Source organism: Populus euphratica, unplaced genomic scaffold, assembly GCF_000495115.2.
Source record: "Populus euphratica unplaced genomic scaffold, PopEup_1.0 scaffold133.1, whole genome shotgun sequence".
NCBI lineage: Eukaryota > Viridiplantae > Streptophyta > Magnoliopsida > Malpighiales > Salicaceae > Populus > Populus euphratica.
Genome location: NW_011499937.1, coordinates 139,301 through 152,610, shown reverse-complemented (window position 1 = coordinate 152,610; position 13,310 = coordinate 139,301). Strand labels below are relative to the sequence as shown.

Sequence of the window (13,310 nt, the reverse complement as noted above, 5' to 3'; positions counted from 1 at the left end):
TTGAAGGTTTATCATTTACAATATTGGTTTTTATTTAAGAGTTTGTTTGGCATGATTTCCGTAAACTAATATAAATTATTTTTTAAATCTTTGATTAAATAAATAGATTAATTTTAAAATCAGAGTAATTTTTATAAAGATTCTTAACTTATTAATTCTAGCCCATATAACTTCATATTTACAAAAAATCTTCATTTTTTTCTTTTTTAGATATGCAGTGCAACTATAATTATTTTTATCATAAATTGCTATGTTGGAGTTTGGTTGAACAGGATAAATAATTGTACAAATGATCATCTTTTACCACCAATAAAGATCTCTAACAACACCCTCAAGCATGAAAACTCTATCAGAGACAGGTCTTCTTTACCGCTAACGAGGATAGTATCAGAGACTTCGAAGCTGGGCATGAGGTGGTTTGTGATGGGAGACAATGATACTCTATTTTTTCCTGATAATTTGATTAGGGTTTTATCAAGGGTGAGCATGATCGGTATTATTATGCAGGAAGGAGCACATCAGAGAGTCACAAGCAGAATATAGTTTTCAATTGTGGTATGGCTTATGTTGGTGGTGGATTTGCTACATGTTATCCATCAGCAAAGGCTCCAGCAAAGATGCAGGACAGTTGTATTGAGAGATATCCTGGTTTATACCATAATTTCAAAACTCGGCTCGGCCAAACGAGTCGACTTGTGATCCAACCGATTTAGAATTAGATTCGGGCATGGTTTAAGAAAAAATAGAGAAAGTCAAAACCCAGCAGGTTGACCTGACAACTCGGTCAAAATCCAGTTATAACCATATGCTTTTTGTTTTTTTGTACTAAAACGATGTCATTTTGATTTTTTTAAAAAAATAGAATTGACCCAGGTAACCCAGTCAAAACTTAAAACCCGGGTCTTCGGTCGAGTCGGCCACCAGACGGGTTTAAAAACTCTGGTTTCTGATTTATATAGCTCTAATGAAAGGATTCATGATCGTATAATTATTATTATAGTTTTAAAATCTTATCAAAAATTGATTTATTGCAAAACTCAAATCATTGATCAAGAGAGTCAATCCAAGTCTAAATAAGCTAACTCTAATTTGTTTTTCTTAAAAAAGATTAACACGATGCTGTTTTAATCAAAAATAAATATTTTTTTTAAAAAAAAATCAATAGGGTTTTTACTCGAATTTTTCCTCAAATTAACCTAATTATGGGTCAACTTGAGTTTTTGATCGATTTAGATCGGGTTAATTATTTTTTTATTTTTTTAAAACTGAACTAGTTCTAGTTCAGGTCCAAATCAACTAGATCCTAGATTGATTTTTTTTTATTATTATTAAATTTAAACTTGTCCAAGTCTAACTCAACTAAATCCTATGTTAATCTATCAGGATAGGCATGAGTTTTGTAGTTAAAGTTATAATATTATTATTTAGTTTCAAAACTCAATATAAATTAAATTTAAAAAATAATATATAATTATTATTATTTTAATATGCAAATTTTACACTTCTATATTTTATTTTGTTCATAATCATTCGTACGTCTATCAAATATAATTTTGCGTTCACGTCACGTATTCTTGCAATGTTTGATCTTTTGACAATCTATTTTTGAAAATTTTTCTTGCCAGAATGATTTCTACGGCGACATATTTGGATTCCTTGCAGCTCATCCTATAACCCCTTTAGTCTACTTCCACTGTTTCAACAAGATACAACCAACAATTCCTCACAAGAGTAGGTTGCGAGTCCTAGAAAAGCTCAGGGTTCCGGCCAAACTAGACCCTGCTGCACTCATGCAAAAATCCATTTGCCATGCCAAAAAACGAAATTGGAGTGTATCTGTATCTTGGGGCTGTGCAGTTCAAGTATTTCGGGGCATACTTTATCCACGAGAAATATAAATGATCGCCAGAACCTTTTTCATTTGATACCTAACAGTTAATCCTGAAGGTTTCACATTCAGCAACCGACCGTGCTACGAGAATGTATGTTTCACATTTGTGATTGGGAAAGAGGCCGTCCTTTACAAATAGATCGAGTGGAGGTTCATAAGAGACCTAAACCTTACCTTTACCTATGGGATGGAGTAAGAAAGTTCTATAACTATAGTTTTATTTGAAGTTCCTAAGAACTAACGTGACAAAGTTATAGTTCTGATTTTCCATTTGTGTTTTGAGTAGGCTCCTAGAAGAAACTGTTGCAGAACCTTACCCACAGAGAAAAAATGACACGTTGGAAGTTCAGGTAGCAGAATGCAGAGAAGATGAAGTCATTGAAGCTTGGTGACAGAGATTGAAGAACTTGTTTTTTAATGTGCCTTGAGTAATTGATTAATTTTTTCCACTAGCATCTAGCAATACAGATTTTGATGATAGAAAACTTAGGGTAGCGACAGAAAGGGAGTTAAGCTCATTTACGTAGGATACCAGGATTCAATTGTATAGGTTAGTATTTATTTTATTTTGGACAACCTCAAAATTACCTTTTTCTACAGGAGCAAATCAGCTTCATTGATGAGATTGCATGCTTTCACTCAAAATGCTGGCAGGGGATATGAATCTGTCTGATTTGTTTGCATGTGATATGCTCTAGGCTACTTTGCCCCCTGGCCATGTTTCAGCAGTTGATATCGAATGATGTTCCTTTGTGCTGTAAAAGTGATGTTTTATTAGCTTTTAGACAAGCCGTGGATGGTTAAGCAAGTAAGGTTTAATTGTGTTGGAATTGATCTCTGGAAGCATGGCTACAGCTTCGTTAGGTATTGTGGTCTCTGGACCACAGCTGTGGCCCTTGATATTTTCTGTTGTTGTCTCATGGACAACGTCAAAGTTTGCCGCCAAGGCATCACCAGGAGCTCTTCAGCTCTCTCTAATATTTGCTAGTTTCCTCTTGCACGAGTGCCACCGAATAAGGAATTGCCTCTGCAACTGAAGCAGCAATTTTCGAAGGATATTTATGCCTTCTAGTTAATCCTGTTTCACAACTTTGAATTACTTTATCTTCAATCATCGACCAAAGGCGGGTTATTACTACACATTTTGTAGTTTCATGACGTCCAAATTTGTTCTCGAGTTATTAATTGGTATATAACTAGAATCAACATGCAGGCAGGTGTCCAAGCTCCCCAGCTCCCATTGCGAGAAAACCAAAAAAAAAAAAAGCTCCCCAGCTCCCATTGCGAGAAAACCAAAAAAAAAAAAAATACACAGGAGATGAAATGACAAATAAATAGTATTGTTATTAATAGCATTCTGAGGACTTCAAAAATTTCTACAATCAGGAGGATGCATTAGCGTGCAATTACTCTCCTTGAGAAATCATGCCAGACCTAGGGACTGGAACAAGAAACAGAACCAACAAGGAACCCCAAAACATACAAGGAAAAATGAAATTGCAGAGATACAAAACTTTAAAAAACAGGGAAAATCCCTCCTCTCCTGCACAGATAGAGAGCTTCTGTACATCGAAATTGTTTGGTTCAAATATCCGAAATTTGAAGCCTTTGTTAAGCCATCCTCTAAAAATCATAATTAGGCTAGATGGGTAAATTTGTGTGGGAACAAAGAAAATTCTGAACCCACTTGATTCTGAAGATACACTCTGGCGTTCAGAACTTGGTAAATGGAGTCTCTATAGCCAAAAAGGAAGTTGTCACTTGTCAGGTCACCCCTAATATACAGAATTGGGGTGGATACGACATTTTGCACCCATACAGGGTTGGAGTTAGTATGGCAAAGAAAACTACTCAATCGGAACTGGATGGAGAGTGTATTCCATTTGGAGAGTCCTCTCCATTAGCCAAAGTGGAAGGGCTCCCACTATGGTGGTTCTCCTCACTGCCACTGGATCGAGGTTTACCCAACCTTGATCGAATATGAGTGCCCATGGGGAATGGTTCCTGCAAAGAAAAAAAAATTGTTTTAACAACCATTAAAAAAAAAAAGGTGAAACAATCAGTTATTGAAAAGCTAAAATGCTGAATAACACTGAAAATAGTCCTGAAAAATCAATCCTCTTTCATAAATTTTTGTGTACTGAAGTATGACTAGCCACAACTACATACTTGAAACTTGTCGTCCAGAGAGAGAAGATAACCAGTAGAAAAATCCTAATCACCAAACACCAGAGTTCGCCACAACTTCAACCTTCCTAGTATTCCTAATTTCTTTGGTATTTTTTATTCTCATAATGATGTGGGATTTATCATCTGTGACATGCTTTCAGTTGATCCATTATTTTTCGCTTGTTTTTTGGGAAAAATAAAAATTCTAAATTGGTTACTATCAGATGAACTATTAGAAAATAAGTAACAACATGCAAGCATTTGGTTATTAGCCCTAATTAGATATATCACTTCAAAAAGATGCTTGAATCAGAGGCAGTATTATAGCATTCAAAAGATCTCTACCAGCTAATCTGGCAGCACCATTATTTAGGAAGTAATATACCAGAATCAGTATTCAGGAAGTATAACCATGATCAGAAGACATACAAAGAACAACCCAAGGTAGCCAATGATTAGTCCTTCTGACAGGCCAACTGAATGTCAAAGTATCTTACCGGATCACCAGCATTGGGACCATCAGAATGAAAGAGTATAGGACGACAGCGTTTATCCTCATTCATCAAGCTTGAATTCTGGAAATGCGCAATAAGAGCAGTTTTTCCCTGAATACGAGCATATGCAAGAGATGCCACTTTCTCACTGTTGAACTTCTCCCACTTTTTTCCATTGAATGCCTACAGAAGACGTGTTCAGCCACTGTTAGCTTCTACATCTCACATGCAAGAAGGAGAATTCCTTTCATACCAATGAACACAAATTACTATCATTCCACTCAAGCTAATAACACACCTTATGGAATGGAATGATCTGTTGGGGATCGATCATATTGATGAATGCATAGCCCACATTGCATTTGTTCTGTTAAATCATGTTGTAAATCTCAATTAGAGCTTAAAAACAGGAAAGCAATAAGTAATCTCATATACATGTGTGCATTGTGCACCATAATATTATATACTAAGGTTGATCCACCAGAAAATTCACTTGCCTTGAAGTCAATTGGCAAGTAAATAAAATCATAGGTTCCTCGACACTGCTCATCAATTGCAGCCAGAAGCATCTTTGAAGTATATCTACAAGAGACACCAAATAACATGAGAAGACAAAAAAAATATAAAGTGCAAAGAACACGGAAAATGCACCCAAGGGATCCAAATGCTGTCAGATTCCATAGGAAACCAAGAATAAAAATGGCCAAAAGCAGCAAACTTGACATGCAACGAATGTGAACACCACCTTGTTATGTAATAAGCCCCAGTCTATTAACATGGTTGAATTAGATGGCCTGGACCAAAAACATCCTATTGGTCTGGTGGGGTGTTCCCACATGCTGTAAGGTTGCTGGCGGTTCCAATCAGAGAAATTGAAAACTAACTCAAAACATTACCAGCATGGATGGAAATCATGAAAAAACAAGACGTACATAGCAAGTTTGCCACATCAACCAATAACCTTAGCCTTTAAGACATAATTATTTTATTTTATTTTATTTTTTGGGGGTGAGGGGGGAATTCAGATCATGAAGGCAAACAGGAAAAAGGTTGGATGGGCAGGATTTTCACATACTTGTTTGGAATGTTCTTTATCATCAATGTGGTCCGGTTGTCATCGCCACGCAGTATGCAGTCAATGTCAAGTTCATATTGTTTCTTATCTGAATGATTTGAATTCGATTCAATTCTACGATGTGAGAAGTTCCGCACACGCTCATTAGGAGAACCAAAAGAGGCTGGCATTGAAATCATTGGGTTCCTCCCAGGGAACATTTGGCAAATCTGCGGAGAAGTGGGTAGGCCAGTGCCTTTAGTCATGTCTATACAACTTCCACCATGAGAGAAAATGTTGTGGGAGGCAATTTCCATTGGATGTGGTGGAGAGCTACCAGGAAAACCCACACTCCCAAGAGCACCCAAGTGAAAACTAGAAGCTTCAGGAGACTCCCCAGAAAACGTGTGCCGCCTATCCCATAGAGAAGGATTGACAGCTGGTGCAGATCCAATATGATGGGGTGCAGGTGCAGAGTTCAGCATAACTGTATGTCCTCTAGGGAATCCAGGCATGTGTGGAACATGATGAGCATGAACACCATTGGCAAATGATGGTGGATTTGACCAAATCATGGCATTTGAAGGATGTTGCTGACCTGACTTGGAATTCTTCCATACATAATGATGCCCAGGAAGAGTGCAGCTTCCAGTTCCAGGAGATCCAAAAACTTGAAAAAGATCCCACACAATAATGAAAATAACAAAACAATCAGTAAATTAAAAATTGAGGAAGCTTTTATAGCAAAGTTAAGCTAGATTTGAACTTTTAAAGATAATAATAATAATAATAACTGGTTCAGTTAGCACATGGACCAACAGTACTTGCAGCAAAATGGGTTTTCTCCATTAACGCTTTTATAACAAAGTTAGAACACCATAATTATTCAATATGCCTGAAGCATTACAATAGCTGTTCTTTTATATTTATCTATGAATCGAGGACATATTTTCACATTTACAAGCCCGTCAATATCCAATTTTTAAAAATCCCCAAGCCATCTTCAAAATCAGGAATCTAAAATTCTCTCATCATAAAAAAATTCAGTTACTGATTTTCATCCCTCTTTGAAAAGACAACATGAAAAAGAAAGTATAGATGAAATGGTGCATGGCACATGATGATCATCTGAACTTACCCCCTCCATTAAGCTCCATCATTTGCCCGTTTGACCCTACCCCTCGAATATGTAAGCTGTTAATTCCTTCTGTCACTTTGGAAGTGAAACTGTTGGGCATGTCTCTGATAGTGCTTGGAGAGTTGTATGGAATAGTATTGGCAAAACTATCATGGTACTCTGGCAAGGAATGAGGATGAATACTTGGAATACATTTGTTGCCAAACTTCATTTCATCTATGGAGAATTGTTTAGCAGCACTTGCTGTCACTGGAGATGGTAAGTTGTTTGAAACACTAGAACTCCTGTGAAGTTCAGCGAATGCACCCAGCTGTGATGGGATAGCAGAATGTAAAACCTGAGAAGATCCATTAGCCATGTAGCTAGATGCTGATACTCCAGGAGAAAATGCGGCTGTGAAACATGCTTTCAGAGGATGAGAAAAAAAACTCCTTTAAGGAAAACAAGATGCGGCTGTGAAACATGCTTTCAGAGGATGAGAAAAAAAACTCCTTTAAGGAAAACAAGTTCAGCCCATTTAATTGAAACAAATCGTGTCAGACAAGATCCTACCCAATGGTCCAGATGATAAGTCATTAAAGGGGCTCTGTAAAAGATTACGTTCAGCTTGCTCATGCTCAGGCTGTTGCATCAAGCTGCCAATAAAAAAATTGAATAAATTATCAGCAGCAGATAAAGAGGGAGAAGAACAGTTGGAAATCTGCAAGCAATCCAAGTTCAAGCAGAGGAAAGATAGAAGCAAGGAGTTGAAAAGGACGGAAGGTAGCAAGCAATTTGGATTATGCCTTTTTAAGACCACATGATAAATATTAGATCCACAAAGCCCCATTAGAAGTTAATTTCAATCTTAACAGGAAACTATGATGTAGCAACTGTTACATGTGAAGTGAAATACCTTCTAGTGCCCCCTGGGTGACTTGATTCAATCTTGATCTGCTTGCCAGCAACATCACTCCTATTTAGTGCAGAAAGGGCTGCTTCTGCAGCCCTAATATCATAGTACTCTACGAATTTGTGATGATGCTTATGTGAGGATTCACGGATCTGCAAACCACATACAAATAACATTATGAAGCAGGAAATCTTTCATCTTTATGTAAAAACTGAAATAATACTCCGTAAACCAACTACCTCTTTAATCTCCCCATAAACACCAAATATTCGACGAAGCTCGTCAATTGTAACAGAAGAATCAAGGTTAAAGACCACTAGAGTGCCCTGGTTCACATCTTTCTCTGATGGATTGTCCTGATAGAATAAATAGCCAAAAAGAAACACCAAGCTAAAAAAAGGTCAAATGAGCAGGTACAGCAATCAAATATGTACACAGAAATCAGGCAAACAAACTTAATCAAGCCCATAAGTTCAAGATAAAAATATAATACTGACGCACTTTTGGAATTGAATAATGTATGTCAAGATTCCTATGCTTCAATGGCTTATTTTGAAGTGCACTCATTGCATTTCGAGCTGCTCTTATATCATAATAAGAAATCATCACAAAGCCACGGTGCTTGCAGGCTGTATAGAGAGTTCGAATATCTCCATATTGCTGACAGAACAAAACACAAATGTCAGATGACATGCAAGATAAACTGGATGGACTAGCTAATGCAAAAGTCAAATAAATTACTGCAGAATGTAGAACAATATGCACCTCAAAAAGAGCCTTCAATTCAGAAACTTCAACATTGCTATTGATGTTTCTGACAAAAAGTGTTCTAGAAGGATGCCCAACAACAATCGAACCATTAGAGTCCCCTTGACCATTGGAAACTCCCCTGACGAGACCAGAATTTCCACGGGCCACATCCCCTTCTAATTCCATGCCTCCACCACTGCCAAACAGGTCAAAATCTTCCAGATCATCCAAGTTATTGATCTGAGCATCACGCCCAAATTCAGTAGTCACTCCAGAAAATAGGTTATCTTCAGTGGGGAGGAGATTTCCTATAGTTTTCGCCTCAAGTTCTTCAAGTGATTCAAAAGGCTCTTCTTCCTCATGGGAAGAAGTGATGGTCTTAGCAGGTTGATGAGATTGAATGTGATTTCTTGATGACCTCACTGCAAATATGCAGAGTGGATTTTGTCAAACGCATGGCAATTGGTAACTTTAATTCTTTTAGATAAGGCTGGAAGCAAGGAAAAAAAGAATCAACTGATAAAATGCAGTGCTGAAAAGATATAAGATGACAAAATTTAAACATGTTCAAATATTTATCCCAAAAAAATAGAGTTCGCAATTTACATATACATTCACTTGATGATAACAAGACATCCATTACAAAAGCTCTCCTTGACACATGATACGGTAAGGAATGAAATAAGCGAACACATGATAAAAAAAAAAATTAGATGTATGTTGTACAGAGCAGGCTTACACTTTCTACTGAATATTTCAGAAAATGAGCTCGAGAAGAGACTGCTTTCCCACTGGGTCCCACTGATATCAACCCTACTTCTCCCTGTACTATAGGATGCAGGTTGCATTGACAAACTTGACCAGGATTTTGGATGATGATCCATGGAACTCCATGCATGCTTGGATGTATTAGCACTTCCTCCACTAATGAGTGACTTCTCTTTTTGATCTCTGGTTAGAATTGACCGTGATAACTCCGCATGATGCATTAGAATTGGTCCACCTGGTGAATTTTTTTCCAAAGGAAAAGAAGCTACACAGTTGCCACTGGCAATAGGTATCTTTCCATCCATTCCACCTGAGGGACAAGATTATACAATAATTAAAACAGAGATATCCTCCAGGCAAATCCGGTGAGAAATTAAATAGTTCCGAGAAACTTCACATGTTGTCCCAGAACACAACCAGGCAGATTCATTTAAAAGATTTGAACATATAAGTCACTACGATATTAATTAAGAATTGTTAGACACTGAAGCAGGAACACGATGCCAGTGATTACATTATGAAAAATTTCACTGTTGTTTCACAACACTGCAACAGCAACGGGAAACAAAGATTGAAAAAAAGATCTGAACCTGAGTGGAGTAAGATATAAATCTCCATATACAACAAACATGAAATCTAAACAGCCATAGAAATACCAGCGACAGGTATGGAAAGCTACTGATGATGTTAATTCAGTTTAAAATGACATAAATCATTCACTCAATGTATGTGCTCAAACATTCACTCCATTTGGAGCACTCCAATTCTCCAATGACTTGACTTTCACATAAAAAAGGTCCAAGTTAAGCCATGTTAGCTACGACCCACTACAAAAGCCAACTCCATCGAAGGAGACTTTTAAAGGACACTAATTAGCAGATTGGAGTAGTTCAAAAGGCAAATAAATAAATGGCACCAACCTTGGTGATCAGGCATCACATTAGGCTTCCAAAACCCAATTTGTCTCTGTCCAATACAAATTGCAAACAAATTACTTAAATAACAAACAAAAAGATTATCACTGTACCACTTCTTTTAGGTACAATGAAGGCCACAAAGTCATAAACAGAAAGATAATACCACTTCTTTTAGGTACAATGAAGGCCACAAAGTCATAAACAGAAAGATAATCCAAATACAGCTCACGTTAATACAATGCAATCTCAAGGGTCACCAGATATATATTTGAACTTACCTCAGCAGGATAATGGATGTCATCGAAGTAGTGGGAGGATGCAGCAGTACTACCCCTATGATCCATAACTTCAAACGGCATGGTGCAGCTTTAGAGACACCCAGAAACTCTCAACAAAAATCTCTTTTACTATCAAAATTGTTGGCTCTGTCCGCTGCTCATTGCTTGCCCTTCTTCTGTAGAGAACTCAAAAACGTCAAAAGTCAGTTTCTTCAAACAAAACAAACAGTTAAGAGACTTTGATATCTTTTAAATTGTTACAAAAAAGGAGGGGGGCAGTTTAAAGCCCACATCATTTTAAATTATAAACACTGGAAAACAGTTATCAAAATTAAAGATGCATGAACCCATAAAACAACTACTTGTTCAGTGAAACGAAAAGGTTGGTGCTTTCTTGTCAAGTTAGCAAACCCAAAAGAGATTATGTCAAAAAAAAAAACACCTAGATGAAAATGACTCTTTTACATTCAGTATCGTCGTGTGTGTGTGTGTGTGTGTAAAAAAAAACTGTTGCTAACCCACCAACAACCAAATCATTAATGCAAATGCTTTGATTTCTGAAAACAGAATTATAATTATAATAACTTCCTGATTACTTTTAACTCAAAAATAAAATATTAAAACCTTAATGGCTTTGCAGAAAACAAAGGAGGGAATTTTCCCATTTTTAGAAAAAATCAAAGACAGAAAGAAAATTTAACAGATCAAGCAAGAAGAAAAGGTAGCAAGCAAGCTCCAGTTTTGAAGGAATTGTAATTACTTAAAATTAACCATTTTTAAGACAAACTATCAAAAGCTAAAACACAAAAAGAGCTCAGTTTTTTACAAAAAAAAAAAAAAATCCCTGTCTGACCGACCTAAAGGAACCAGAACAAAAAAAATTCAAACTTTGAAATTGATTATAAACTTAAACCTCAAAATTAAGCTAAAAAATCCCAATTTAAAAAAAACAGTAATCACTAAAAAAAAGTCCAATTCCTTATGACCAGAATTTGACCTAGTCTAATAAAACAGAAAAAACCCACCTTTCCAGAAAAACAAAAGGCTAAACCACCTTCATCACCTCCAATTTCCCTCTCTCCCCGGGAATTGTGAATATTACGAGGAGAAAAGAAGAAGAAGAGGAAGAAATACACAATTAAATAAGAAGGATCGAAGAGAGAAAGAGAACGTGAAAGAGAAAATGAAATTTCAATTTTGTGATCTACAAGAGACTCATTTTTCTTTTCTATTCGCCAGCACAAGCTTTTTGGAATGAAGAGAGAGAAAGATACAAATTAAGGGAGAGAAACAACAAAAAGGAGAGAAACAGAATATACTTTTGTTATGACATAATTTGAAATCCGGAGGTAAAAGAAGTGAAAATTCCGGCGAGAATTGGCGGTCGCCGGTGACTCAGTGAGTTTAGAGAGAGAAACAGAGGGGTTGTTAGAGAGAAGGAGAGATGTTTGTTGAGGGAGGTTTGGTTTGAAATGAAGACAAGGCAGGAAAGAAACAGGCGGGTGTGGGTAAGTATAATGTAAGACTCTGATCTGATGGCAAGGGTTTTTTTTTCTTTTCTTTTCTTTTTTTCTTTTTTCTTTTTTCTTTTATGTGTGTGGATAACACGGAACGGATTAATGCAAGACTGGCATTGGACTTTGATTCGACTTTGATTCGGGGAATAAAAAGGGCATCTTTGGTTTGTGCCATGTAATTATGTTGTCTTTGTGATTAAAGTTCAATCGTATTTTTTAAAAATTTTAATTTTTATTAATTTTAAAATATTTTTATATTTTATTATTATTTTGATGTTTAACTAAAAAATAATAATTTATTTTAAAAAAATATTTAAAAAATAACTTTACCATAGATTTTTAGATAGTATTTGTTTTTATGGTTCAAAATTGTTTTTAAAAAAAATTAAATTTTTTATTTTAAATTAATTTTTTATATTTTTAAATCGTTTTGACTTCCTATCGTTATTTTAATATATTTTTAAATAAAAATATTTTAAAATATAATTATTATCATTGTATTAAATATTACATTGACACCTTTATATTGTAAATATAGTTATTGAAATGTTGATTAGCTTGTTGAATCAACTTAATCATTTGTAAATCTAAGTTAGGGGTTTTTTTATAAATATATTAAAAGTTGTATTAAGAGTTTATTTAATCAAACTCTAGTTATCTAATCAAAATCCTAGTAAGATATGATTAACTATTTTTGTTTTTTAATTTTATTTAAAAATATATTAATTTTATTAAAAAAATAATTAATAAATTAGAGTTATTTTTCCATTTATGAATCTGGCATACCCAGCTCACTATTTGAATTTTGAAGTGAATCATAAGTCAAATCGGTCTAATAAATATGATAGGAGGTTTGACTATTGAAAAATCGTTTTGCGTGTATGGGAATTGTATTTATATTTAGGATTATAATTTTGAACTTTTTTATGATATATTTCATAATATTTTTGTGAAGGGAGTGTATATAATTCCTTATGTATTTAATAATTTCAGTCGACTTCTGCTGCGCTTTTTTTTTAAGTTCTCACCATAATAGTATTGATTTATTTTTTAACAGTGTTGATTAAAAATATATTAAAAAAATATTTTTATTTTAAAAAAATTATTTTTTAAAATTAGTACATTAAAAGAATATAAAAACATAATTTTTTTAAAAAAAAATGACTTCAATCTCATTTCTAAACAGATTCTTTGTTTCTATAATTTGGTGGAAGGGGAGTTATCCATACCAATAGTAAGAATTTTTTTTTTTTTTCTGGTGTAATTAAAGAGAAAGCATAATCACCTGGACAGCTGCTCAAGCCGGTTTGTTTGGCTACAGCTATTACTAGCCAAGACAAAGGGTTGGGTGGCTGTGGCTTGGTGGCTCGATTAAGCTTCAATGGTTGCTGTTTGTTGATGCTTTGAAGTCACGGAAACATTTAATGAGCTGGCTTGCCGCT

The 13,310-nt window shown here is 35.3% G+C and overlaps 1 protein-coding gene across 2 annotated transcripts; it reads right to left on the bottom strand.

Moving 5' to 3' along the window:
* Window positions 1-3,210: 3,210 nt before the first annotated feature.
* On the bottom strand, window positions 3,211-11,870 carry ML1 (MEI2-like protein 1). 2 transcript variants are annotated; one of them, XM_011041970.1, is made up of 15 exons: window positions 11,377-11,870; window positions 10,352-10,527; window positions 10,077-10,122; window positions 9,128-9,466; window positions 8,404-8,810; window positions 8,140-8,298; window positions 7,878-7,994; window positions 7,642-7,790; window positions 7,299-7,381; window positions 6,747-7,139; window positions 5,630-6,278; window positions 5,052-5,136; window positions 4,853-4,921; window positions 4,558-4,737; window positions 3,211-3,895 (listed from the first exon to the last, which is right to left on the bottom strand). In XM_011041970.1, exons 2-15 carry the CDS (start codon window positions 10,430-10,432, stop codon window positions 3,743-3,745), a joined length of 2,910 nt encoding a protein of 969 aa, XP_011040272.1. In that variant the 5' UTR covers window positions 10,433-10,527; window positions 11,377-11,870; the 3' UTR covers window positions 3,211-3,742. The 2 variants fall into 2 exon arrangements, with proteins under 2 accessions (XP_011040272.1, XP_011040273.1); XM_011041971.1 differs by lacking the exons at window positions 10,077-10,122; window positions 11,377-11,870 and having other exon boundaries at window positions 10,352-10,440.
* Window positions 11,871-13,310: the final 1,440 nt, after the last annotated feature.

Excerpts from the sequence above, each read along its gene's own strand:
- ML1 (XM_011041970.1), bottom strand. The coding sequence starts at position 10,432 with ATGCCGTTTGAAGTTATGGATCATAGGGGTAGTACTGCTGCATCCTCC. Across the intron at positions 9,467-10,076 it reads TGTGATGCCTGATCACCAAG|GTGGAATGGATGGAAAGATA; the intron begins GTTGGTGCCATT and ends CTTGTCCCTCAG. Across the intron at positions 7,382-7,641 it reads CACCCAGGGGGCACTAGAAG|CTTGATGCAACAGCCTGAGC; the intron begins GTATTTCACTTC and ends TTTTATTGGCAG.